This window comes from Bufo bufo, chromosome 1 (genome assembly GCF_905171765.1).
Source record: "Bufo bufo chromosome 1, aBufBuf1.1, whole genome shotgun sequence".
Classification (NCBI taxonomy): domain Eukaryota; kingdom Metazoa; phylum Chordata; class Amphibia; order Anura; family Bufonidae; genus Bufo; species Bufo bufo.
Window position 1 is genome coordinate 138,869,941 of NC_053389.1, and position 27,240 is coordinate 138,897,180.

General features: G+C 41.4%; 1 protein-coding gene across 2 annotated transcripts in view; it reads left to right on the top strand.

Moving 5' to 3' along the window:
• The window catches only part of MEGF6 (multiple EGF like domains 6), a 454,527-nt gene that overhangs the window by 41,467 nt on the left and 385,820 nt on the right, over window positions 1–27,240 (top strand). For both annotated transcript variants that reach the window (XM_040429988.1, XM_040429983.1), the window contains exons 2-3: window positions 15,996–16,130; window positions 24,646–24,755. In XM_040429988.1, the coding sequence (XP_040285922.1) occupies window positions 15,996–16,130; window positions 24,646–24,755 (245 nt within the window). The remainder of the gene's footprint in view (window positions 1–15,995; window positions 16,131–24,645; window positions 24,756–27,240) is intronic.

Here is a 27,240-nt window from a genome sequence, read left to right on the forward strand (position 1 = left end):
CTTAAGAAGGATACCTCCTCTTTGATATTCATATGCCCATTTAAGGGGCTGAAAAGGGGTTGTACTAATGGTACAGCACCTTAAAGGGAGCCGAAAGATTGACAGCTATCTCTCTAGATCCCCACCCAGACTCCCCCATACACGCTTTGCTTTGGCTAATGTATGGGGACCTTAAGACAGAACTGAACCTCTCTAAGCAGGGCAGCCCCCCTCTATGGCGTTCTTACTGTATGTCCTAAGAGAGGTTTTGATCAGGGGTTCTACTGATAGTCAAAAGCAAAGGGGTGACTGCTATGGTCATCATAGGGGTTGAGTACATCTATGAGGTTAACTACAGTATTTTAAGTTATTCTGATCTGGATTTATTTTAACTATCTTAACATTAAAAGTTAAGTTTTAATTTTCACGAGTGTGCTTACACCTTACCAAGCGCAGGACACTACCATCTGGACCCTTATTACTTCCACCTTTCTCATTTCTTCTTTAGCAATTAGAGTTTAATAAAAGTCTATTCTGACTGAAACGTCACATGCACATGAATGACCTGAATTGCCTTACAAAAAGACAAATAAAAAATGCACTGAATCCACCATATCAAAGGAGGGATGAAGTTTTTATCTCGTTGTATTAAGGGTTGGGAACCCAAAACAAAAGCACCCACAATTGGACCCCGAAAAGAGGTAACCCCAAAAATTACCTACTGCCATCTAATTATTCTATTATGTTCTATCAATGCCTGCGGGCATACAGTGTGCATATAACTATACCGTACAGTGCCATATAGTATGGTTCCCAGATATCTGTGCTGTACTTTGGCCGAATAAAACTTCCCTTGTCTAAATAAAAGAAACTATAGTTTGCCACCACCATTATACAGTGCAAAAATAATAGACTGTATAGTGACAAAGTGACCAAATATCAGCTCTATACATAAGGAATGTAATAATGGTTCTGTACAAAATCTAACAAATACTGCTATACAACTCATATTACTATTTGCACTCAGGTGTTATGCTATCCTGAGTTTCCTCAGATATATTCCCTGCTTCTGATTTGCTATATGATCAGGTATAATTAATATTTAGGACCTTCGTAAAGTTGGGTAACAACCCTTGGGAGACTTTCAATCTTCGAAACAGATAGAATTAAAGGTTAGTATTTCTCTTAAAGAGGTGGTCTCATAAAGATAATCCCTTTTGCAAATGAAGCTATCTAGCTGACTACTGAGGGTCCGGCATCTCAGCCCCAGCTGTTTTTATTGGGTGCAACCTGTGGCAATAACAGGGTAAATATCATATTACATTACAGTATTATCGGATTAATGGCTGTTCCATGTAAAGCATGAAAGGACTTGGTTCGCCAGCACTAGAACCACTTTTCGTTTACACATTTAGCTCATAGAGGGGGTGCTTGGTGGTATGCCCAACTCTTTGATATCCTTATGCAGGGGCCTTGGTTGGAGGCGAGAGGGCTGGAGTGGTGGTAGAGGCCCGATGGTGGTAGCAGTCCTCACGGTGGCTATGGTCCTCTCCAGCACTCTCTGGGCTCTGCACAGTTAAAGGAGGGGTACACCCTTTGCTCCCCTCAGGGCACACCCTGGTTTGGGGACCTCCTGCCTTATGGTGGTTGGGTTGACCGTGGGGTAAGTAAGTTTTTGGGGTGCAAGGTATTTACCTCACCAAGTGGTACAGTTCCAATAACGAGGCAATTTTTGTAGCAAATAACAGTTCCAAAGTAGACACCGTTCTTGTTTATGGTTTTCCACCGATACAATCCCTGAAGCTGTTCATAAGATGTGAACAATACCAACATTCCCTGAGTCACTCACCCCTTATGTCATGTCTGAAGTCTGAACCTTCTCTATCTGATCCGGCCAAGGGGTGCAATATCTTTCTCAATCTCTCTCTCTCTCCAATTTGTAGTCTTTTAGCAGACCTGCAATCTGCCTCTACAGTATGCCTGGGTGCCAGAAGGCTAATATCTAACACAAGTGTGCTGTGGAGCCCGAAGCCTTAGACGTGCATCATCTCTGCAGTCTCTAACATGTATTTCTTTAAAGGGCACCTGTCCACAGATTTGTACCTATGACACTGGCTGACCTGTTACACGTGCGCTTGGCAGCTGAAGACATCTGTGTTGGTCCCATGTTCATATGTGCCCGCATTGCTGAGAAAAATGATCTTTGAATATATGCAAATGACCCTATAGGAGCAATGGGGGCGTTGCTATTACACCTAGAGGCTCTGCTCTCCCTGCAACTGCCGCGCCTTCTCCACTTTGATTGACAGGGCTAGGCAGGTGTGATGACGTTATCACTGCCTGGAACTGTCAAAGTGCAGAGGACGCAGCAGTTGCAGAGAGAGCAGAGCCTCTAGGTGTAATGACAACGCCCCCGTTGCTCCTAGAGGCTCATTTGCATATATTTAAAAAATCTTTTTTCTCAGCAATGCGGGCACATATGAACATGGGACCAACACAGATGTCTTCAGCTGCCAAGTGCACATGTAACAGGTCAGCCAGTGTCATAGGTACAAATCTGCTGACAGATGTCCTTTAACGATGGTTCTGCCATTCAAATTGTTTCTTTTGCTTCCTCAGAGGCTGGAGTCTGGTTCTGTCTCACTTTAGGTCCTCTAAGTGGCTGACTTCCCAGGGCTGCTTTGCTGCTTCTTCTTCGCTGTCTAAAGGAGATTTATCAAAACTAGTTAAAGGAAACCCGCCTTAGTTGCCCATAGCAACCAATCAAATGCCACCATTCATTTTCCAAAGAAGCTCTCAAAAATAAAAGGTGTAATCTGATTGGTTGCTATGGGCAACTAAGCCAGTTTTCCCATACACCACTTCTGATAAATCTCCTTCTCTGTCTCTCACAGTCACAGTACTCACTCAATAGCATCCTCTCCCAGGAGGCGATGGGTGGAGAACCCCCACCTATCAACCATTCCCACAGCCGTAGGGTACAAAAACATATCACAGAGTTTTAAGACATTAACCCCCTAGCAGGGACCACTTGGTCACTGCACATATGCCATACGGAGCACATGGAAAGGGGTTGTCTAACTTAAAGAAGAGTTCCCCTTTAGTAACGCTTAGGGTATTTTCACACTTGCCGGATTCGGAAATCCGTATGCAAACGGATAGCATTTGTTTCCGGATGCGGATCCGTCTGACAAATGCATTGAAATGCTGGATCCGTCACTCTGATGTCATCTGGAAAAACGGATCCGGTATTTATTTTTTTCGCATTTTTAAAGGTCTGCGCATGCGCAGACTGGGAAGCTGGATTCGTTTTTTCAATAGGAAGAGGGTCATGTGACACATCAAACTTATTGAAAATTTCACAAGAAAAACAATGGTGTGCTTGGTTTTAACGTAACTTTATTCTTTCATGAGTTATTTACAAGTTTCTGACCACTTATAAAATGTGTTCAATGTGCTGCCCATTGTGTTGGATTGTCAATGCAACCCTCTTCTCCCACTCTTCACACACTGATAGCAACACCGCAGGAGAAATGCTAGCACAGGCTTCCAGTATCAGTAGTTTCAGGTGCTGCACATCTCGTATCTTCACAGCATAGACAATTGCCTTCAGATGACCCCAAAGATAAAAGTCTAAGGGGGTCAGATCGGGAGACCTTGGGGGCCATTCAACTGGCCCACGACGACCAATCCACTTTCCAGGAAACTGTTCATCTAGGAATGCTCGGACCTGACACCCATAATGTGGTGGTGCACCATCTTGCTGGAAAAACTCAGGGAACGTGCCAGCTTCAGTGCATAAAGAGGGAAACACATCATCATGTAGCAATTTCGGATATCCAGTGGCCTTGAGGTTTCCATTGATGAAGAATGGCCCCACTATCTTTGTATCTTCACTATCTGTGAAGATACAAGATGTGCAGCACCTGAAACTACGGATACTGGAAGCCTGTGCTAGCATTTCTCCTGCGGTGTTGCTATCAGTGTGTGAAGAGTGGGAGAAGAGGGTTGCATTGACAATCCAACACAATGGGCAGCACATTGAACACATTTTATAAGTGGTCAGAAACTTGTAAATAACTCATGAAAGAATAAAGTTACGTTAAAACCAAGCACACCATTGTTTTTCTTGTGAAATTCCCAATAAGTTTGATGTGTCACATGACCCTCTTCCTATTGAAAAAACAAAAGTTGGATTCAAAATGGCTGACTTCAAAATGGCTACCATGGTCACCACCCATCTTGAAAAATTTCCCCCCTCACATATACTAATGTGCCACAAACAGGAAGTTAATATCACCAACCATTCCCATTTTATTAAGGTGTATCCATATAAATGGCCCACCCTGTACATTTCAATGGCATTCCAGCAAGTGGTCCGGAATTTTGGCCGGAGATAGTACCGCAGCATGCTGCGGTATTTTCTTCGGCCAAATACCGTAAGAGGGACTGAACTGAAGACATCCTGATGCATACTGAACGGATTACTTTCCATTCAGAATGCATTAGGATAAAACTGAAGCGTTTTTTTTTCGTTATTGAGCTCCTGTGACGGAACTCAATACCGGAAAACTTTAACGCTAGTGTGAAAGTACCCTACTGGGATCTTCTGACTTCAAAGTTTTTTACCCTTCAATACACCAAAAGTTCTGCGCAATAATTCAGATTATTACTGAGAAGTTATGTGAGTACTGTTTTATAAATCCTGCATTTTTTCTAATGTGAGATGGGGATAATATTTAAAATAAAATTTCGTTTAATTGCGTTTTAAGTTATTCAGAAATCAAATTACAGCTCACATTTTGTTTTATGGCACTTGGCTCCTCTAATTAACTCCCTCTATAACCGGCGCAGAGCGGCATTTAAACCCCATTTCTGCCATAAAGAGCAATATAATAAAGGCCTTTAAAGAAGACCTTTTAGCTTTCATGTGTTACCTGACTGTTCCTTTGGTCTCCGGTGAACTATTATCTAAAGTTTAATGATCAGCCATTAGGAAAAGATAATGAGTATGACACATTCCTAAATATATGCTTAGGAATAAACTCGTTATTTTGGGAATATGTATCTGGAGCTGCCAGTATTGAAATACCGAAGCAAAAAAAATTATGATTTATGAATAAAATATTGAGTAACATGACAGTATATAAAGCCCTATGTGACTGCCTTTAATCCCATTACAATGGTCATGGAAGCTGAGATATAGGAAACTGATGAGGTGCTGACACTGTGGTGAATTTTCTTTCGAGACCATTCTAAAATGAGCTTTGCAGGGTAGAAGAAGTCTTATCTAGGCCCATGTTAATCAGAGAAAGAGAATACCCGTTGACCAACTGCTTCATTACATTGCAGGAAGGGAAAGGGGCAGCTAACAATGTAAAGGACTCCAACAGCTCCTCTCTCAGCTTTCTGGAGCCTTTTGATTATGGCATGGAAGGAGTTTGATATTTGGAGCAAATCTTTAACTTTTAGGTCTTTGATGGAGACTGCAATTTAAAAAATCGTGATTCAAGGCTGCAAGATAGTGTTCGAGGCTGAATTTATTTCCATTACAGAGACATCTGAGGAGATAACTATGGTTATGGTGTTCTTTTAATTTTTCAGATATGGAAATGGAGGTCTCCAAACAATATGGAAAGGGCTTGAAGCCTTATGCCTCATGGGTACTGCAAAGTTGCGTACATGGAGTCTGTACATAGGTACATGGCGACCCTATGGATTCATACCATGGAGAATGCCTCCATAATACGGCATGCAGTTGAACATGCCACCGTTTTTTGCATCTGTGTGCCTCCATGTGAAATAGGAAGTAAAGTAGGGGGCCATAGATTTCTGTGGGTGTCATGTTATTGATCGATACAACACAGATATGTTATATGACTGTGTGCATGAGCGAATACAGAGGGTTCTGACACCATTATTTGAAGTGCACTTCAGCTCATGGACCCCACTAATCTTATCTCCTGTCATTTCCATCCACAGTCTCAAAACTCACTTTTATGGCATACTCACTAGACACTGAGAAGTGTCAGCTCAAATGCAGTTTGTGGCATCTATGGAAAGGTACCCTTGGGCCTAGCAGTTGGATGCCCACCAGTAACTCTTGTTGGATATTTACTTGACATTGAAAAGTGGTCTTGTGTGGTCTATGGTATAAGGAACCAGTGTAAACCACATGTTCATGATCAGTTGAGGTTGCAGTCGGATCCTCACTGACCATACTTCAATGGGACTTTCATTAGATATAGAGAAAGAGCATAGTGAGGCCTATGGGATATATGGAGCCAGTGTAAGCACAGGAACCCTCATTTTTGTGTTCATTTGGGGTCCAAGTGGTGGTATCCTTGCTACTTACACTTTTACGGCATATAGTCAATGGAATTATGTGTTGTTCTCCGTTTTCCCTACTTACTGGATCACTAAAGTTTGTAAAAAGAGACATTAAGAATACAATAGGTAATTTTTGGTTGTCTGATTTCCTAATATGAGTGTAGGATTGCAAAAAATATAGAAAAAACGTAGAACTGAGACTGACAAAGAAGATTTTTTGTGTCCTGCTACCATTTTACCATTTACATCATTATTTTCTGGCTTTTTTTTTCCTCTACAGATTAAGGTTACATGTAGTGTGAAATGTATAAAGAGGTATTTAATTTTTTTTATATCCTAAGAAGGGATCATAGCTATGGGCTTAAGATGTGTAGTGGCTGTGAAGGGCATTTCAAGAAAATCATTGTACCTTGGCGTGTTCCTTGCAGGCCTCTCATCTTCACAGTGATCTTTTACCCCTTCCATTCCTACACATTAGTGACTGTATGTCAGGTCCACTCTTGGCAGGAGACTGATAGACACAGGATGAGATTTGTACAAGAAGCGACTCTGAAAATTGCAACCCCTGCAGGTTAGAACGGTCCCTGCTGTTTTCCCCTGAAGGTCTTAAAAATAAAGAAATTGGAAATTAGATTTTATTTGCCAAGAAATCATCACAAAATACACAGAGCAAACCTCTGTAAATCTAAAGTATGAAGAAAATGAACCCTCAGCCACCGCAGCCTGTGCCGCTTATGTTCTCTGGTACAAAAGATATTGCCAAAAATAAACTCTCCAGTATGTTCTAGGACATCATAAAGGATGTTGATCCCGTAAGGGAAAAAGAATGGATACCTGCTATAGAAGCAGGTGATGCTATTGCTAAGAAGCCCATGCCCAAGAGAGTCATCAGCTGGCAGGATCTAACTGCTATTTGTGACCAGCCAAGCATCCTTTTTCACCATATGGAGGTTTTTCAGACAGTTGTATTTCACTCTGAATTGCCAATGTTAAGGCATTGCTGTTGGAAGAGCTACAATTGCAAGAAAAATTAAGTAAACCCTTTGAAATTACCTGGATTTATGCACTGAGTAGTAATAAAATGGGGTGAGATTGTTTTGTAAATCGCAATTACAGACAAATACAATCTAACTAAACTAATAACCCACAAATAGTGCTCATAAATAACCCACAAACAGTGCAGGAGAAAAGGGTAAGTTAACTCTTGAATTTAATAATCTGTATACTCACTTCCCTTTAGCAGAAATCACCTTCAACAAATGTACTTGTAACTTCAAATGCAATTGTCATGACAGAGCTCCATGCTCGCTGCCATACCACCATCCAGGGCAGGAGTGGGCGCCACATCACTTACTCTTTCAATGCTGCCTGGTAGACAGTCCCTGCCAGCCCCCCTCTGCTCTCCTCAGGCAGGATCGGTCGCTGGAGTCCTCAGTTCCTCATTGGAAGCTGTTCGGCTGATAGGCGTCTTTCCTTGTCCTGGAATGCACATGACCACCTCCTGGCTTTCAAAGGGCCAGCACACCTGTTCTGTATTTTTACCAGCCAATGACTGGACATCTGTGGGTACTTAAGGCACCTTTCCTCATGAAGAGGTGCCTGAGCAATAGGTTTCCTAGTTCGTTAGTGACCAGTGAAGGTGCACTATTCTGATCGTCTGCTCGTGTACTGAACCTCTCTCTGGATTACCATCTCTCACCCTCCGTTGTCTGTCTCAACCTTAGCCTGACTTCCATATTGAACCATTGCTGCCTGCCTGACCTTGGAATACTCTCTTGTTTAGGCACACATTCTGCCTGCCCTGACCTCAGCCTGTTACCTAACTAGGAATATTGCCTGACCCATTGATGCCTCACACTAGTGTCCCAGACCGCCACGAGTCAGCTGCCAACTGCACTGGGACTATCCCAGGAGGTAGAAGCCTGGTGGCTCCCATGCAACGAAGATCAGATCCCTGTATAGGGGTTCAAGGGTGAAAATCATGGGACTGCCAGGATAACGCACTTAGGGATATCCCAAAGCCAAACTGGTTAGTTGGCACAGTAGTTTCACACCCACTGCCCATTACAGTTTGCTCAGGCCATGGAACCCACTGACCCAGCTAAGTGGGATCTGACAGACATATATAAGGAGCTGGCCAACTATTACAACACCTTTGCTGCTTGCCTGGACACTCTGATTACTGCCACTCCAGAATTGTCTGCACCAATATCTATTCCCGTAGCGGCTTTTAGTTTGCATCTGCCTTTGCCTCCCCATTATGATGGAAACCTTAAGATATCAATCTGTGTATGATACGCTTTGAACTTCTTGCTCACCAATTTCCCACTGATTGATCCAAGGTGACGTTTCTAGTTTGTTTCCTCTCCAGAGAAGCAAAAGCATGGGCTACACCACTATAAGAGCGGTGCTCTGACTAACAACCTTTCAAATTCCTGACTGTCTTTTTCAAGGTCTTTGAAGAGCCCAGTTGCACGGCTTCAGTGGTTTCTCGACTACTGCATCTCCATCAGGGCAGCCTCACAGTAGGGCAGTACGCTATTCAGTTCCACATGCTAGCATCTGAACTGTCCTGGAATAATGAGGCCTTACTGGCAGCTTTCTGGGAGGGTCTGTCATGATATTCCCACCCCCCTGAATGACCTGATCCCCCTGGCCACTTGCATCGACTACCGCTTCAGGGAATGTCTGAGGGAGTCTTCACGAGAGAAGAGGGCTTCCAGATTGGCATAATCTTTCTAAAGGTCCATGGTTCCCCCATCTTTGATTTCTGCCCCAGAGATAAACAGAGTCAAGCTGTCTAAGGAGGAGCGACAACACAGATGGTCCTGTGCATGTACTGCAGAGCCAAAGGCCACTATGTCACAACCTATCCTCTAAATGTGGGTCTCCAGTGTCTGGGGTCGATCGGGGAGATGACTCTGGGTGAAGACAAAATCTCTCTGTGATGGCCTTTCTGGATTCTGGTTTGGCAGGAAACTTCCTGCATCAGGGTTTGGTTACTCGATACCGCATCCCCACTAAGCGCCTGAAGAGTGTTTGGTGGTGACATCTGAATGGCTTTCCCAGAACTTATACGGAACATCACTGATGCCTTGGAGGTCCAAGTTGGAACTGTACACATTGAGAGAATTTCTTTCTATGTCTTGCCTGTCTCTACTAGTCCTCTCCTATTAGGTCGGCCATAGCTCTGTCTGCATGGTCCTGTGATACACTGGAACTCGAGGCTGATCCTGCGCTGGGGTGCTGACTGTAATTCCTGTTGTTTGGCTTTGGTGACTCCGACCCAAAACTCCTCAGGTTCCCCAGAGTTTACAGGGTCTACTTCTTTCCTATGCCCACTACACTGATGTCTTTGACAAGAAGGAGGCTCATCTTCACATCGGCCCTTCTACTGCCCCATTGATATGCTGCCTGGGACCACACCACCATGTGTCTGGATCTGTCCATTTCTCCTGCCAGAAACACAGGCCATGTCTGAGAACGGTAAGTCAAGGAGAACCTGTAGAGAGGTTTCATCCGGAAGTCCTCGTCAAAGGCAGGCAAATATTTCTTCTTGGTTAAGAAGAATGATGGTTCCCGTTGACACTGTAGCAATTACAGTGGTCTGAAAAACAATTATCCTCTTCCTCTTATTCTTGAGATGTTTGACCGACTGCATGGGGCGAGAGTGTTTGCTAAGCTTTATCTTCGAGGCGCATACAACTTGATCTTTATACAAGAGGGTGACGAACGGAAGACAGCTTTCAATTCCCTAGATGGGCACTATAAGTATCTTTTGATGCCCTTCAGTTTGTACAATGCCCCTGCTGTTTTTCAGAAATTCATGAATAATATCTTCCATGACCTGCTTAACTCCTGTGTTGTGGTATATTTGGATGACATCTTAATCTTCTCCACTGACCTGCCCGCACACTTGAGACATGTCCGTACCGCCCTGCAGCTGCTGCGGAAGAATCGGCTATACGCAAAGTTTGAAAAATGCCTGTTTGAGAAGGCATCCTTACCCTTACTGGGCTATATAAATTCCGACACATGTATTTCCATGAACGCCATGAAACTGTCTGCGGAATTACAGTGGTCCTGTCCTACTGGCCTGCTTTCGATCCAGCGGTTCCAGCTTCAGCAATTATTACCGTGTCACCGACATTATTCCACTCTTGCCGCCCCTATCTCTGCACTTGCCAATAAAGGCGTGAATGCTAGGCAGTACACACTCATGTCGGAATCAGTATTCCAGACCCTCAAACAGGCCTTCTCTTCTACCTCAATTATGTACTGTCCTGATGTGTCCTCCATAGGACCCAGAGCTGTCCTCAACCAGAAGAGTTCCTCCGATAGGATATGTGGCTACTTTTTTAAGGCCTTCTCCTTAGGTGAGCGCAACTACTCCATCAGTGACAGAGAGCTGCTTGCAATTAAAGGACATCTGTCAGCAGATTTGTACCTATGAAACTGGCTGACCTGTTGCATGTGCACTTGGCATCTGAAAGCATCTGTGTTGGTCCAATGTTCATATGTGCCCGTATTGGTGAGAAAAATAATGTTTTAATATATGCAAATGAGACTCTAGGTGTCACATCTGTGACAGGTCTCAGAAGGTCTGAAAGATTATCTACGCATTAGTGATCTGACAGCCTCTTTTGGTTTCACTTTGTCTGTGTGTTGCTGGTATGTCCACACCTCCTGTTCAGGTGTGGATCATGTGACCTTTACCTCGCCCTATTCAGTCTGACTTTTCCCATCACTCCTTGCTTGGGATAGCTCCATTTGGTCTTGAAAGAGCTGAAGTGTTGTTCGTATTGAAGTCCTGTTCATCCTTCATCCTCTGAAGTTAAGTGTTCCGCTTGTCGTGTTTTGTATCTCCCCCCCCCTCCCGGTTGTTTACTAGGCCTTAGTGAGACGCTAGTTCCTTCACCAGGGAAGGAACGGGTTGTCTCTGCCCTGTCATTATCTTTAGGGCATCTGAGGGTCACCAGGGTTTTCTAGGTTCCAGTGTATGGGTATCTCTACCATCGAGAGGTGCCCATACGGATAGGAGTTAGGGCCAGGAGCAGGGTTTTATAGGTGGTGACCCTTTTCCTTCCCTAGCGGTGAGGCCTAGTGTCTTTCCCCTTCCTTCTTGATTGTCTCTTGGTCTTCTCCCCTACTACATCCGTGACACTAGGAGCAACAGATGGATGCCGTTACACCTAGAGGCTCTGCTCCCTCTGCAACTGCCACGCCTTCTCCACTTTAATGGGCAGGGCAGTGCTAAACGTCATCACACCTGGCCCTGTTAATCAAAGTGGAGAGGGCGTGGTTGTTGCAGAGACAGCAGAGCCTCGAGGTATAACGGCAATGTCCCTGTTGCTCCTAGGGGCTTATTTGCATATATTTTAACATCATTTTACTCAGTAATGGTGACACATAGGAACATGGGACCAACACAGGTGGCTTCAGCTGCCAAGCTAACATGAAACAATTCAACCAGTTTCATAGGTACTGCTGACAGATGCCATTTAAGAAGGCACTAGAGGAAAGCAGAGACATTTTCTGGAGGGAGCCAACCAACCAATTGTAATCTACACTGACCATAAGAACCTGTCTTACCTCCAATCATCCCAGCGGCTTAACCCTCGTAAGGCTTGCTGGTTGCTGTTTTTCACCTTTGTTTGATTGTGTTCTACATTTTTGTCTCGCTGGAAAGAACATTAAGGCTGAGGCCCTGTCCCGGTCCTTTGACTCTACTTGAGCATGTTCCCATAATTATACATGTGATTTCAGACACACATTGCCGATGTCCTGCTGCTGCTAGCTAGGAACAAGGTAAGTATGTGGCAGCTGCAATAGGAATGAATGGGGTCACAGCATACTCTAAATGTTCAGATAATCATATTTAGAGTTTTTAAACTCTTTGAGAGCGAATCTGCTGGAAAAGTAAAAAACAAACAAATGTCTTTTATTAATTTTTTTATATAAAAAGCTGCGAGCTGTAATTGCTTATACCAGTTAAGGACCCTGCCAGTCGTTACGTTACTTGTCTTCATGGGATACCATTAAAATTATAAATGGAATTTCAGAACAGCACATGTAATTTTTGCCATTCTGGGGAAAAAGATTCTTCAAAAGATGTTCCGCAGGACTTCTTAAGTCACAGAATATGACATTAACTCTGGAGCAACTTCACGAAACAAGATTTCTTTCTTTTTATTTTACAAATATGAAATAACTTGGTGGCTGCAGGCTGCTCCTGGCTGCTAGTAATTATGTTTTTCAATTGTTTCTGCGATAACAAAATGTTTTAGCGTGAGACGTAAGAATGATGTTACTGGAGTAGATGTAGTAGAGAAGGTGAGGCAGATATCGGGTAGCAGGGGTGGACTGGGAACTTAAAGTGGTCCTGGAAAAAAATACTAAAAGTGGTCCTGTTTTGTAGTTGGATCCAAATTTATGGAAGACATTGCCAGCAATACCATATAGTGGAACATTATACCACCACAACAGAGCCAAATACTACAGTTCATCACAAAATACTGGCAGCAGCACTAAGTAAGTCCCCAAAAACTTCCACTGGCCGGCCATGAGGAGGACCCAGGCGGACTCCTGGGCATTGGCCCACCGGGAAATTTCCCTGTAAGGTCTATGGCCAATCTGCCCATGTCCGGTGGACATAAAAAGTAACTCAATTCAAATAGTAAATTAAATCAAATAATTTGTTATATTACTTATGTGCATATTACTGCCTTTTAGTTACCCCCAATATTACCACAACTGCCTGAAATACTCTGTGCTGCTGAGTAACCCTGCTCCTCCCACTATCAGTTTGTCACGTCCCAATTGTCTCCATGTACCCCCGTGATACATGCAGCTATGTCCTCACAGGATCAGCATATCCTTCTCCTGAAATACTTTGTGCTTCTGGAGATCCTGCTCCTTCCACTATTTCTTTCTTCGTCTCTGATCTCCCACTGGTCTCTGTTTCTTTGCTCAAATCTACTACTGTAACACGCAGCCCATCATGTCACATGAGTGAACAGGTAACTAGCTCCTACATAATCGGCCAAATGAATAGGTGACCATATAATACATGGCCAGGCCAAGTCTGCATTCCGGGCAAATCCCTTTAATAGTTAAAGCGGTTGGCTAGTTTAAAAATTTTTATTTTCAAATATTCTGTTAGCAAACACAGAGAGGGAAGCCCTTATTTAGGATAATCTTTTATTATCCAGGGCAGAGAGCAGCAATAATCTGGAGGACTGTCTATTCAGTACATGACCATGTGTAATTCTATGTTTCCCCTGCGGGGGCACTGCAGGGAAATTAAACACTTGCTAATGGTTTCTCCCACAGGTTACAGCTGATTGATAGTCCCAGCTGCAGAACTACCTGTGATCAGCTTGTTTTTCAGGAACCCTTGTGGCAAAAAGGGATCGTCCTAAGTGGACAATGCCTATAAAATGTTACTTTATGTTGGAATGGAATAAAGCAGCAGACCACAGGCCTGGGCTATCTGTACACCGAGCTGCCGACTCCTTTCTTTAGTAGGAGCTGCTGCTGATTTATGAATTTTCGAGCTTTACTTATCAGTGGCATTTCACCCCTGTGCTGTAAAGGAGGATGTAGCGGACAATTTATTTTCTCATCAGAGTTGGGTGAGATCTTAATCCTGGTAGATACAGTGTAGGAGGCATTAATGATCCTGTGGCAATTTTCCAAGGAATGGAAGAATTATCTCAACTATTTGCAATAAATTCCTGCTATAGAAAATAAATAACGGAGTGCAGGCGGTAATATTTCCATTGCTTGATGTAATTGCTTTAGTTTTATGATATACACATAGAGTAAGGAAAGCAATCAATTAAGTCTTGCAGTGAAATAGTCCAGGGAAATTGAGTTCAGTTTAAAAAAAAATCAGCAAAAATTACATTCTGCAACTAGGAAAGGTATAAACCCATAATAAATGCATACATATAACAAGCACACAGTTATACTGTATACAGGGCCGCTGCCCTAGACTAGCCTACAAATCACGCTGTACAAGGTATGTAGTATATCTGTAGTATTTGTAGGGCCATCTGCTGGCCTTAATTGGTATTGTGGAAGAATTCGTTTTTTTCCAACCTAAATTGCCATAAGAAATTAAAGTGGTTTTCCCATGCTTTGCATACAAGACATATTGATTTAACAAGTGGGACCCCAAAACCAGGAGTGTTTCTATATGTCGTGCAGAGATGGTGCTCTACACACAAACAAATCAAAAACCACCATGTGTGGTCATAGGTGCAAAACATGTTACAATGTATCAGAGCTTAAAGAGGTTGTGTCATTTCACCAAGTGGCATTTATCATGTAGAGAAAGTTAATACAAGGCACTTACTAATATATTGTTATTATCCATTTTGCTTCCTTTGCTGGCTTGATTCATGTTTCCATTACATTATACACTGCTTGTTTCCATGGTTATGACCACCCTGTAATCCAGCAGTGGTGGCCATGCTTGCACACTATAGAAAAAAAGTGTCGGCCTCTCTGGTGGCCGGGACAGTGGGAGCGCACATAGGCTGGTGCTTTTTCCAATAGTGTGCAAGCACGACCACTGATGATGCATTGTTGGGTGGTCATAACCATGGATACGAGCAGTATATATCATGTGATAGAAAAATTAATCCAGCCAGCAAAGGAGGCAATATGGACAATCACAATAGTAAATGCGATTTGCTGAAGTGACACAACCCCTTTAAGCCCTTCAACTGTGTGAACAGGACTAGGACAGGATGGGCTTTCAACATTAAACTGAATATTTGCATTCACTGACAGCAAGCATTTTTATTTTTTTTAAATGGTTGCAGGATTAATCTTTATTCACACAAGACTGGAAAAGCCCTTTTAAATACTGCTGTAAATATGCAGAGGCATGCACTCCTGTTTCCTGGTTGCCACCCTGGATGAAATAAATCTTTCTGTGTCCTTCTCCTGTAATTTCTTTATCTAAATCTGGCTCCGAAGGGCCATTCCTGTAGGAAACACAGTTACAGATTGATAACACTGTCCGCACCCACTTATATTTGGCAAGATGCTATCATGTATCTGATGCCATTCCCAGTTTAACTGGTCAGTCTCCCACTGAAATGCATCTTAAAGGGAATGTCTCATTAATTAGATGCAAATCTATGGATGAGAAACAATGTGTTTGTTCTGTTTTTAAAATGTAGCTAAAAGACAAGAATAGCCATTTCTAGTGAGGAGAGTGAGAAAAATGTGAATTGCACACGGAGGATGTCTGTATTTTGCAGCTCTGTGGTTTGCAGACCGCAATAAAGACACGATCTTGTGCATGATTCCTAATACTGTCTCCGGGAAGAGATGGAAAACATGGAGCACAGAACCTTATTGAGACCACTAGCATTGCAATAAATCATCATCCTTTCAAAAACATTGAGGGCTGTGCTGACTCCGACCTAGTCTACACAGCAAATCTGAAAAGTGAATTGTGAAAAGCTAGAACGTTCAGAATATGATGTGGCCTCCCAAGGGCCAGTGTGAAAAGTGCAATATTTCATGATTTTTATTAGAACAAATGTAAAAAAAAAAAAACATCAAAATCACATAGAATCATAAAATAAATTAAATGTTTTGGAAAATAAAATAAAAATAATGAACAAGTCAGATCTGAGTGCTTCTAAATTGTGTTGTTTTTTTTCCAGGCCAAATGTGTGTCCAGAAAGAGAACTGTCTATCGTTGCTCACAAACAGCCAGTGGTTGAGGCCTACAGCCGAATGGTGAAAGTTTGGAAACAAGGATGTGCAGGACAGATATGGTGTGTTGGCTATGAGCGGAGGTAGGTACTGGGTGTAACTCATGTATACAGCAAATATCAGGTCATAATTACATCAAATTGAGACTGATATCATGCATATAAGATATCTGTCTATTTATCTATCTATCTATCTATCTATCTATCTATCTATCTATCTATCTATCTATCTATCATCTCTCTTTAGCATAGAAGAGGAAAATTCTAAGATGCATATAGAGTAGGGACGTTTTTCAATTTCAGGTGGCCCAAGGGCGCTAACATTCTGAGCACAAGCGGTTGTGTATTTCTCTTTAGCACCCCCTAAGGACTATTACAGACTAATAAGAATTTAAAAGAAGGGCTGGGCACTCTCTATATATGGAGTCAGTGGTACTTTATTAAATAAAATGCTATAATAATAATATAAATAGCAATAGCAAAGATAAAAAGCAATACTAATAAAACACTACAATCAATTAACAATCAAATAGCAGGTCTGGCCAGACTAAAATAGTACCTACATATAAAAACCACAGAGTTCCAATAAAACACAATGGCTATCTTTAGATCCAACGTCCAAAATTTCGCATCAATATTCACAAGTCCAAAATTTTGTATAAATAATCACAAGAGAAGAGTAGTATATTCGAGATTATTTCTAAATATTCGATCCAATGTCCAAACATCTACATATAGTCGTGGGTAGTCCGAATTTTTCTATGTATTAGTTAATCTGTGTAACAAGCAAGTTGCAACATCAAGGAATATCTTCAAATAGTACTATGTGTCGATTATATTTTTCGTCGCAAATACTTATTCCATCTATGATTGTGTTGTCTACTCACGAAACCGGTGTACATGTACATGTACAGACTAATAAGAACCCATAGAATCACATCTGTAAATCCCTTGTCTCTCCCTCAAAAAAGTTGTAGATGTGTCAATGATTTTTTTGAAGCTGGAGGAGCTTATGCCCATTATTATCATTGTAGTTATCATTTTATAGCTCACAGTATGCAAAAAGGTATCTCGTAGAGAAAGAGACCCGTCTCACTAGTGCCACCTTCTGGTAGTAGATCCCTATGAGTCAACGTCCAACTCTTCAACAAGCCTTGGGACTTAACAGGGGAAAATATCCAAGCCAAAATAGCCATTCACAGACCGCTGTTTTGGGTTGTTTGCACCTTTTCAGTTTGGAGTAGGATTCTGTCTGGGGCTGAAATGGCGTAGATGCAGCTTAGGGAGGTACTGGCCTTCCTAAGGAGACTAGCCAAGTATGGAGAATTAGTGGGAGATTTATGATGACTGGCATTCCCATACGGTAGTTTTTATCTCCTGTGTGCCAGAGTAAGAAGCGCCTAACTTATTAAATAAATTGGGTGCATCTCTGCCCTACCATGTGCAAGAAAATCTATGTCAGCTAGGTGCTGGTGTAAACTTTAGCTATTACTTATGCCAGTTTCTAAAATAATGAGAAGAGGGATGGGCTTTGTGGGAGAGTCAGGGCTATGTATGACCCACCATACGTAGCCCTGACTCTCCCACAAAGCCCATCCCTTTTCTCATTATTTTAGAAGTGTCAAGAACCTTTAAAAAGGTGCACATTTTGGTGCAAATATGGTATACATCATACAAACCGGATTCCAAAAAAGTTGGGACACTAAACAAATTGTGAATAAAAACTGAATGCAATGATGTGGAGATGGCAAATGTCAATATTTTATTCGTAATAGAACGTAGATGACAGATCAAATGTTTAATCCGAGTAAATGTATCATTTTAATAAAAATACGTTGATTCAAAATTTCACGGTGTCAACAAATCCCCAAAAAGTTGGGACAAGTAGCAATAAGAGGCTGGAAAAAGTAAATTTGAGCATAACGAAGAGCTGGAAGACCAATTAACACTAATTAGGTCAATTGGCAACATGATTGGGTATAAAAAGAGCTTCTCAGAGTGGCAGTGTCTCTCAGAAGCCAAGATGGGTAGAGGATCACCAATTCCCACAATGTTGAGCAGAAAGATAGTGGAGCAATATCAGAAAGGTGTTACCCAGCGAAAAATTGCAAAGACTTTGCATCTATCATCATCAACTGTGCATAACATCATCGGAAGATTCAGAGAATCTGGAACAATCTCTGTGCGTAAGGGTCAAGGCCGTAAAACCATACTGGATGCCCGTGATCTCTGGGCCCTTAAACGACACTGCACCACAAACAGGAATGCTACTGTAAAGGAAATCACAGAATGGGCTCAGGAATACTTCCAAAAACCATTGTCAGTGAACACAATCCACCGTGCCATCCGCCGTTGCCAGCTGAAACTCTACAGTGCAAAGAAGAAGCCATTTCTAAGCAAGATCCACAAGCTCAGGGATCATTTAAAATGGAGTATGGCAAAATGGAAGACTGTTCTGTAGTCAGACGAGTCACGATTTGAAGTTCTTTTTGGAAATCTGGGACGCCATGTCATCCGGACCAAAGAGGACAAGGACAACCCAAGTTGTTATCAACGCTCAGTTCAGAAGCCTGCATCTCTGATGGTATGGGGTTGCATGAGTGCGTGTGGCATGGGCAGCTTGCATGTCTGGAAAGGCACCATCAATGCAGAAAAATATATTCAGGTTCTAGAACAACATATGCTCCCATCCAGACGTCATCTCTTTCAGGGAAGACCCTGCATTTTTCAACAAGATAATGCCAGACCACATTCTGCATCAATCACAACATCATGGCTGCGTAGGAGAAGGATCCGGGTACTGAAATGGCCAGTCCTCAGTCCAGATCTTTCACCTATAGAGAACATTTGACGCATCATAAAGAGGAAGGTGCAACAAAGAAGGCCCAAGACGATTGAACAGTTAGAGGCCTGTATTAGACAAGAATGGGAGAGCATTCCTATTTCTAAACTTGAGAAACTGGTCTCCTCGGTCCCCAGACGTCTGTTGAGTGTTGTAAGAAGGGGAGATGCCACACAGTGGTGAAAATGGCCTTGTCCCAACTTTTTGGGGATTTGTTGACACCATGAAATTCTGATTCAACATATTTTTCCCTTAAAATGGTACATTTTCTCAGTTTAAACTTTTGTTCCGTGATTTATGTTCTATTCTGAATAAAATATTAGAAGTTGGCACCTCCACATCATTGCATTCAGTTTTTATTCACGATTTGTATAGTGTCCCAACTTTTTTGGAATCCGGTTTGTAGTTTCTGACTTTTTAATGCCACAATAGTAGCGTAATACCTTTGATAAATCCGCCCCCACCTTAGTGTCAGTGCAACTTGAGTAAATAATATGCAAATAGGTATTTCCCAGAGAAAGAGAACCATCTCACTAGCACCACCTTCTGGAAGTGGCTCCTTATGAGTGAATGTGTGACTTTTCAACATGTCTTGGAACATGACCAGTCAAATCTTTAAACAGCTGTAAGGCTTGTTAAAGAGTCAGACAATGGCTCATAGGGAGCCACTTCCAGCACAAGGAATATGTTATATTTTTCTGGGAGATACCTCTTGGCTCCCTATGAGTCAATGTCCAACTCTTCAGGAAGTGTCTGCCTAGTGGCAGCTGTATTTAGTGACAGTTAATAGAACAGTATCCATAGACTAATACAGTCTCCAGGAAGAGTTGGAAACTATGGAGTACTGAACCTTATTGAGACCACCAGCAAATAAATCCTTACCCTCTAATGATAATGAAATGGCTCTGCTGACTCTGACCAACTGTACACAGCAAAGGTGAAAAGTGAGTTGTAGAAAACTACTAAGTTTCAGCACATCATGTATCCTCCCCGTTACCCGTGTGAAAAATGCAATATTTCAAGATTTTTAATTAGAAAAAAAGGATATATTGCTGGTCTCTTTACAGAGGGAGCCATTGCTTCCTCAAAGCTACAGTTCACAGTGAATGATGTGTGTTCATATCAGTATTTTAACCTATAGACAGATATCTCTTATAATCTTTTTGATTTACTATATTTTTCCAATTTGTCTGTAAAAAAAAAGACAGCTGCCTGTGATTTTTGGATAAGTTGTCCAGAAAAACAAGAAATAAGTTATCAGTGCTGCTTAGAATAAACCATAAGGCGCGGCAGCTGATTCACCTGGAATTATTTATGTCTTTGCTTATTGCAGAATGTCAGATGTTGGGCAATGTGTAATTTTACAGCTGTTTCTGTAACACATAAAATGTGCAATATCTATATATGTGAGGCCTCTGTATATTATTGTACATGCCAGGATTGTTTGCACTGGTATAATGGAGGCATACGCTGGGGCTCTGCTGCTGCCTGGTACCAGTTTACCCATTTCTTGTTTTCATTCCACTTTCTGCCGTCTCATCACATGAAAAAAAAAAAATCATTAAACCAGAACATGAAATTGAAACTGATAAACACTAAGAGCTTCTTGTACAGATGCCAAGATAAAGAGAATTCATCAAGAAACGCTGCCGAGAAATTGAGTGAGGCTCCAGGTAGAGGATCAAGACAAGCCGCTATTATATCTCCTACATAGAACGGAGCAGAAAGACTAGAACAACGGGGACTGTGCCCAAATCAGCCATCATACATTGCTTGGTGCTATGTCCACCATCTTTTTTGTGTTTTTATCCCCCCATATTTTTAATAGTTGTTTTTGCGTTTTGAATTATTTTTGAGTTTTTGAGGTTTTAAAGGGATTTTCCAGCAGAATAAAAATCAGCGGCAGTGGGCTCAAAGGGGTTTAAAAACGCAAAAGAATGGACAATCACCCTCACTGACCCTACACCGATGCTGCTCTGATCCCCACTGCTCTCCACTTCCTGGTCCTGACCCAACATGCCAGAAATGCAAGAAAAGGCCCGCTCAGCCAATCACTTATCTGGTATAGTAAGTGGAGAGCAGTCAGGACCATGGGAACTGGTGAGGAAGAGTATCTGTTCTTTTCATTTTCTGAGCCTGTCTGAACCTACTGCCACCAATTTTTATTGTGCTGAAAAACCCTTTAATTTATTAATTCGTGTTTTTATGTTCTTTTTTTTTTATTACTGGCTTTATTTGTTGTTTTTTAATCATTTTTTTTGCATAGAAAGATCAGACCAGAATGAAAAGGTGGGTGGTAGATGCATTTAGTTTATAATTATTTTCCCATGAACAACACGCATCCTATATCCTGTGGGTGATAAGTGGAAGTCCAACTGCTGTGTGGCCCATGCCATCACGACAACGGGAGTCCTGTATACCCCATTTGAATGGAGCAGTGCTCGAGCATGTGCACTGCCAATCTATTAAAAGTGTATAATGCTCAGCTATCTTCACTTGTCCTATAGAGTTAGTGGGGTCGCAGTGGTTGGACAGGACCCCAACCTATCAGACACTTATGCCCTATCCTGTGGATTAGTGATCAGTGTTGTTCATGGGAAAACTCCCTGATTTTCTGGGAGGCGTCGGCTTTAAAACATGCAGAGCTGCAGTGCACAGCATGAAGGATACACAGGCCAATGGTGCGTATATTAGATTTTTATTGGTGACAAATCTTTCTCTTGTATACTCTCCTATATAGTACAGTGTATTCACACCGAGAAAAAGGCAAAGCTAATATTAAAGGCAGGTCTTTTTTTTTCACATGGGGGAGGCAGCAGGAATTTTGTACATGTCTCACACAACCCAGGAACAGGAGTGTCAGGTTCGATGAACCCACTTCAAACTGTAATTTACAACAATTATGAGAACTAATGTATAGGCTACTGTGATACAAAAAGGAGCAAGTACGATGATTCAAAGTGCCTGTGCTATGAACAAAGGGACTAAATAGCACACATAGACTGTTTGCCAAGACTTCAAAAGCAAAAAGTAACATTGCAGCAGTGGTAAGTTACATGCTCAATAATAAGAAACAGTCAACTAATTGTGTGAAGCCCTTTGTAGAGTACAATTCCACCAAACGTTCTTCTTGGCCTGCTTTTAAGAAATGCAATTAATACAAGTTCCCTAAAGAATGTCTTCAGAGGAAGCCAGGTAGCCAAGCTATTGAAATGAATGCCTATACTGAGAAGGGAACTCTAATATTTATGGTCATTTTACTGATTTGATGATCTTGTTTGGAAGCTAATTGGATTTTTTGTACTCTTTGGACAACATAATATTTAGAATAAGTTTTTGTTGCACTTGAATCATCGGCTTTTTCTCTTTGAGATCAAGACAGTAAGTCAAGAAAAGACAAGGAGTCATTTAATAGGCAAGTCAATTGCTCAGTTCTAGGTTGCACAAGATATCTAGATCTGTTGTCTCCAACCTGTGGATCTCCTGTGGTTGCAATGCTAGAATTCTCAGGATGTCAAGAACTGTAGATTTACAAGACTTGGAGAAACATAGGTTACACATTCCACTGGATGAATGCAAGATGAAATAGGAGAGTCAGGAGCATATGCAATCTCAAATGGGTATGTAACGAAATGAATAGGAAGTAGGAGGCAAACAATACCTGAATGAACTTCCATGTAAGCAATCAAAGAAGAACATTTCCCAGGAAATTATATTTTGCGTTTTTTTTGGAGTTCATCTTTTCATCATCATCCATGAGAACTGCAAGCTAACAACCCATAATCTCAGAGACTTGACAGCTAAAAATGTAGACAAAATTAGTTTCTCCACCCGATGTGAAGCTGAAAAACATATTTTCTCCAACTGATATAGTTTTCTAAGGACCTACTCTATAAAGATTGCTGATTAAGTAGTAAATTCCTAAACTACAAAGGTCCATAGATTCATCGAAACCAGCTGCACTTCCTTACTTCTATATTCAATTATTTAAAGATATTGTAAAAAATATCATAAGAGTCATTAGCTGAGGCTGAACTCTCTGCATGTTTCACATGGTCCCAAAGCCCTTTCATCAAAGGCCACACAAACCTTTCTCCAAGCCTTGGCAGAGCGACGAGTTCCAGTGTCTGCAACCACAGCCAAAAAGACTAAGCCACTTATAGATACTTATTGGTGAATTTGCTAGCAGTAAGTTTCAACATTGGTAACCAATGCCAGCACCTCATTACCCCGGCCTTTTCATTCCAGTTGGTCTTCATCCAAGGTCTATTAAATGACTCCTAAATTGACTTCACATCCATGCTGAGTGTTGTGCATGATCCATGGGGAGGTTGCTGCTCTTAATCCACTGAACATGGTAATGTGCTTATGGAAAGACATGGAGATCGTTATATGACTCAGTGTGTCAACTCAAGAGAGGTCCTAATCTGCGAAAACTGGTATGAGCTGATAGCTGAAGAGGGTGTTAAGTCCCTTCTGTATTTTAATATCCGAAATAGAGCAATCAATGCAGGGAAAGCAGGTGGTGTGGTGTTGGAACATCTGTGCCCTAGCAACCGAGCATTTATTTGGACCTCTCATATCTTCCCATTGACAATTGTTGACAGCATTTGATAACGAGAAAAGCTTTTTTCTCTTTTTTTTTTACAAATTCAAAGTAGCAATTCCAGGTAATATAGATGCACTTGACCCCAATCATTAAACCTGATCCAGAGTAAATTGTAAAGCAATGAGTCTGCTTATTAGCTCGTGAAAAGATCTCAGAATATAGCGCTCAACAAATGAGGACGTCATTCACAATGTGCTATGAAATATTGCTCTGAGTGTATCTGCTTAATGAACCTGAAATAAAAATTCTGGAGGACGGGTGTGAGAAGAGCCAGGTTATTGTCAAAACACCTCCACATTTTTTTCCCCCATTTCTGTAGAAATGGGAGCATCATTTGTAAGACTGGATATTCATGTTATGCATTGACAGTTATTAAAATGAATGTGCATGTGCTTGCATATAGCTTAGGGTTTAGATATGATGGACGTTTCAATTGGAAGTTTCAGAAATAAGCTATTTGTAGGCCATAATATGCATTTCTTAGGGAACTAGACCATAATAGGCATGGCTTGGTGGATTATATGCCATAAAAGGCATAGCTTAGGGGACTCTTGACCATAATAGGTAGGGTTCTGGGGACTGTAGACAATAGTAGATATGGCTCCGAGAACTTTAGGCCATAATAAGCATGGCTCTAAAGAGCTTAGTCTTTAGTCGGTATGCTTTAGAAGATTATAGTCATAAAGGCATACCTCATGGGCTGTAGGCCACAATGGTCATAGGTCAGAGTACTGTAGGTAATAGTAGACATTGCTCAGGAAAATGTACACCATAAAAAGCATAGCTCAGGGGACTGTAGACCATAATATGAAGAAATCAGAGGACTGTAGGCCATACCGGTCATAGTTCAAGTTACTGTAGTCCATAGCAAGATGGCTTAGGGGACGATAGGCATAGTTCAGGAGTCTGTAGACCATAATAAGCATAACCCGTTGGACTGTACACCATAATAGGAATGGTACACAATCTTTGTAAAGCCAGGTTTCAGGTACTGGAAGTCAGCTGCAACATTACTGCTCTGCATGAAACTACCCTAACATGCATTAAAATGAGGAATTAATAGCAGCTCCATAAGGAATACTACAACTTATCCTACTTGCTTAGTTTTATTATGATGCTTATTATGTGCTTTGCTATTGTCGTTGCAGAACTGCGTACTACACTACATATCGACAGGTGTACAGCCGGGAGTATCAGACTGTAAATAAGTGCTGTCCTGGATGGTCACAGCTGAACGGGGAGGCAGGCTGTCAGCACTGTAAGTATAGCTCAGCTCATGGAAATGCCATAGCAGCATTAGAGACTACACAATATGCAAAGGTAAAATAATACATGTCTTCATTCACACACTCAGTGTGAAGCTGGAGACCTGCTTGTATGGGAATAAATATTACATTTTCTCCTTAAAATTCAGTTAAAGGGGTGGTATGAGTCAGGTGGCCCTGTTAACCTCTTAAGGACTCGGCCAGTTTTCATTTTTTGTGTTTTTGTTTTTGTCTTCCACGAGCTATAACTTTTTTTGTTCACATAACCAAATGAGGGCTTATATGTTTCGGGACGAGTTGTATTTTTTAATGGCAACGTTTAATTTACCATATATTATATAAAAAAGTGGGAAGGAAATTCTTTGTGGCGCGAAATTGAATTTTTTACAGCTTTCATTGTGCGCCAAAAATTACATAACAACATTATTCTGTGGCCCAGTATAAGTACAACAATACAAAATTTATATGGTTTTTATAAAAAAATATATTTATAAAAAAATATAAAAACCTTTTTCGGGGAAACTATAGTTTTTACCAGTACCATTCTGATGTGCTTATGATGATTTTTTATATATTTTTTTCTCTTTACAGCATTCACTGCGCATGATAAATATTTATGTTTTAATAGTTCAGAATTACATTTTCAAATGCAATGATACCAATTATGTTTAGTTTTATTACTTCTTTTATATATAAAATTGCGAGGGTATAAATTTGTTATATTTTGTGTATTTTACATTTTTTAAAACATTTTATACCATAGACCGCAGTGGTATACTGTTGCAGTCTATGGTATTTTTATAGGCTTCCTGTATTAAAGGGCGAGGCAGTTTCCTATCCCAGTCCTGGGAGCCTTCACAAAGTCCCAGGCTGCCATACCAACTGATCAGAACCCTGCAAATTTGCTGTGGTGGGGGTCTGGTCGGAGGACAGAGGGAGAATCCTCCTGTCTAACCATTAACGAACTGGGATTGGAGTAATCTCTGATCTTGGTCATTGTGGCCAGGTGTCAGCTGTATTACACAGCTGGCACTCCGTACCTATGGAGCAAGCTCAGCTTGTGAGCCCGTTCCATATTTGCCCTGGATGTAAATAACATCCAGTTACGTCATTTGGCGTTAATGGGTTAAACAGGACCAGTCTCCTGTCCTGACATGTCTGTTTTAGTAACTGCTTCCATTGCCCTTGTGTAACAATTTAGGAGCATCTTTTCATATGCTGTGCCATGATAGTACTATGTGAAACTTTAATGTGGCCATTCTCCAGTACTCGGCCAAGGGCCAGTTGCAGCTCATTGCAGATTTGGGAATTTATACAGGATTACAAAAATATGGCTACTTTTTTTTTCAAAAATAATGCCGCACCTGTTAATGGGCTATGTGTGGTATTGCAACTCGGTCCCATTTATTTCAATGGAACCAAGCAGCACGGCCTATCCTAATTTACTCAGCTTTTTTCTTTCTTGGGCCCCCTTCATGTATAATCTCAGCTCCACAGATCCCTTCTGGTTTTTCATGTCAGAATATTTAATATTTGTTCTCCCTGAACTTTTGGAGGCGACTTCTATAACATTTAAATATCACGGAAAGCTGAAGATTAATATTAAAATATGCTTATATGTGTTTGAGGAATTCATAGCAGAGACATGAGATGATTTATGGCTTCTTAAGCTGGATGGGGAAAGGGTATAATTCATGCGGGACGGTTTACAGAAACATAAATCTGTCAAGAGTTGATACAATTAAAATATCGTCAAAAAAAAATAGTAAGGTAAAATTTTATGCCAATGTCAGATTTCATGAAGAATATTGCTGGTAACTGCTAGTAACAATATACTAGCCGACTGAAGACGACTTACTGTGTATGGTCAGTACAGTATAAAGGTGTAGCTACCCCCATGTAATAACAATGATCTGAGTGGTTCAGTATGGGAGGTGGGGAGGGGGCTCTTGTAGCTTTAATGGTGCAGGAATATTGTCTAACCTGTGCCATGACACCAGCATATGCATATGATGGTTCGGGTACAGGTTTTGAAGAAGAGCTTGGGACTTTTAAATTACACCTATAGTTCAATGACTTGTTTCCTATGGCTTCTAATGCAGCTGTAGATGTGTATTAGATACAGTATATGTTGGTGTGATGTCAGATCAGTGCTGTGTGCTCTGAGCCAATCAGATGTCTTCTCTGCTGCTTTTCATGATGTTACTATGAAATACTAAGTGGGAAACTGCAGCTGCATCTCCCTCCTCTTCCCTCTTCAACACAAGTACTGTTTTAATATAAACTCGCGCCATCTAGAGATAATATTGTGCAGTCTATATGGTTAAAACTTGGTAAATAAGGAATGCTGAGAGGTTAAATTCAATAATGATGTCAGAGAGGAAGGAAGTAGCTAGTTTCTTCTCCTACTTGGGTTTCAACAGAAATCAATATAACAGGCAACCTGAGAATGAACTGCAGGAATAGTAAGCTAAGGCA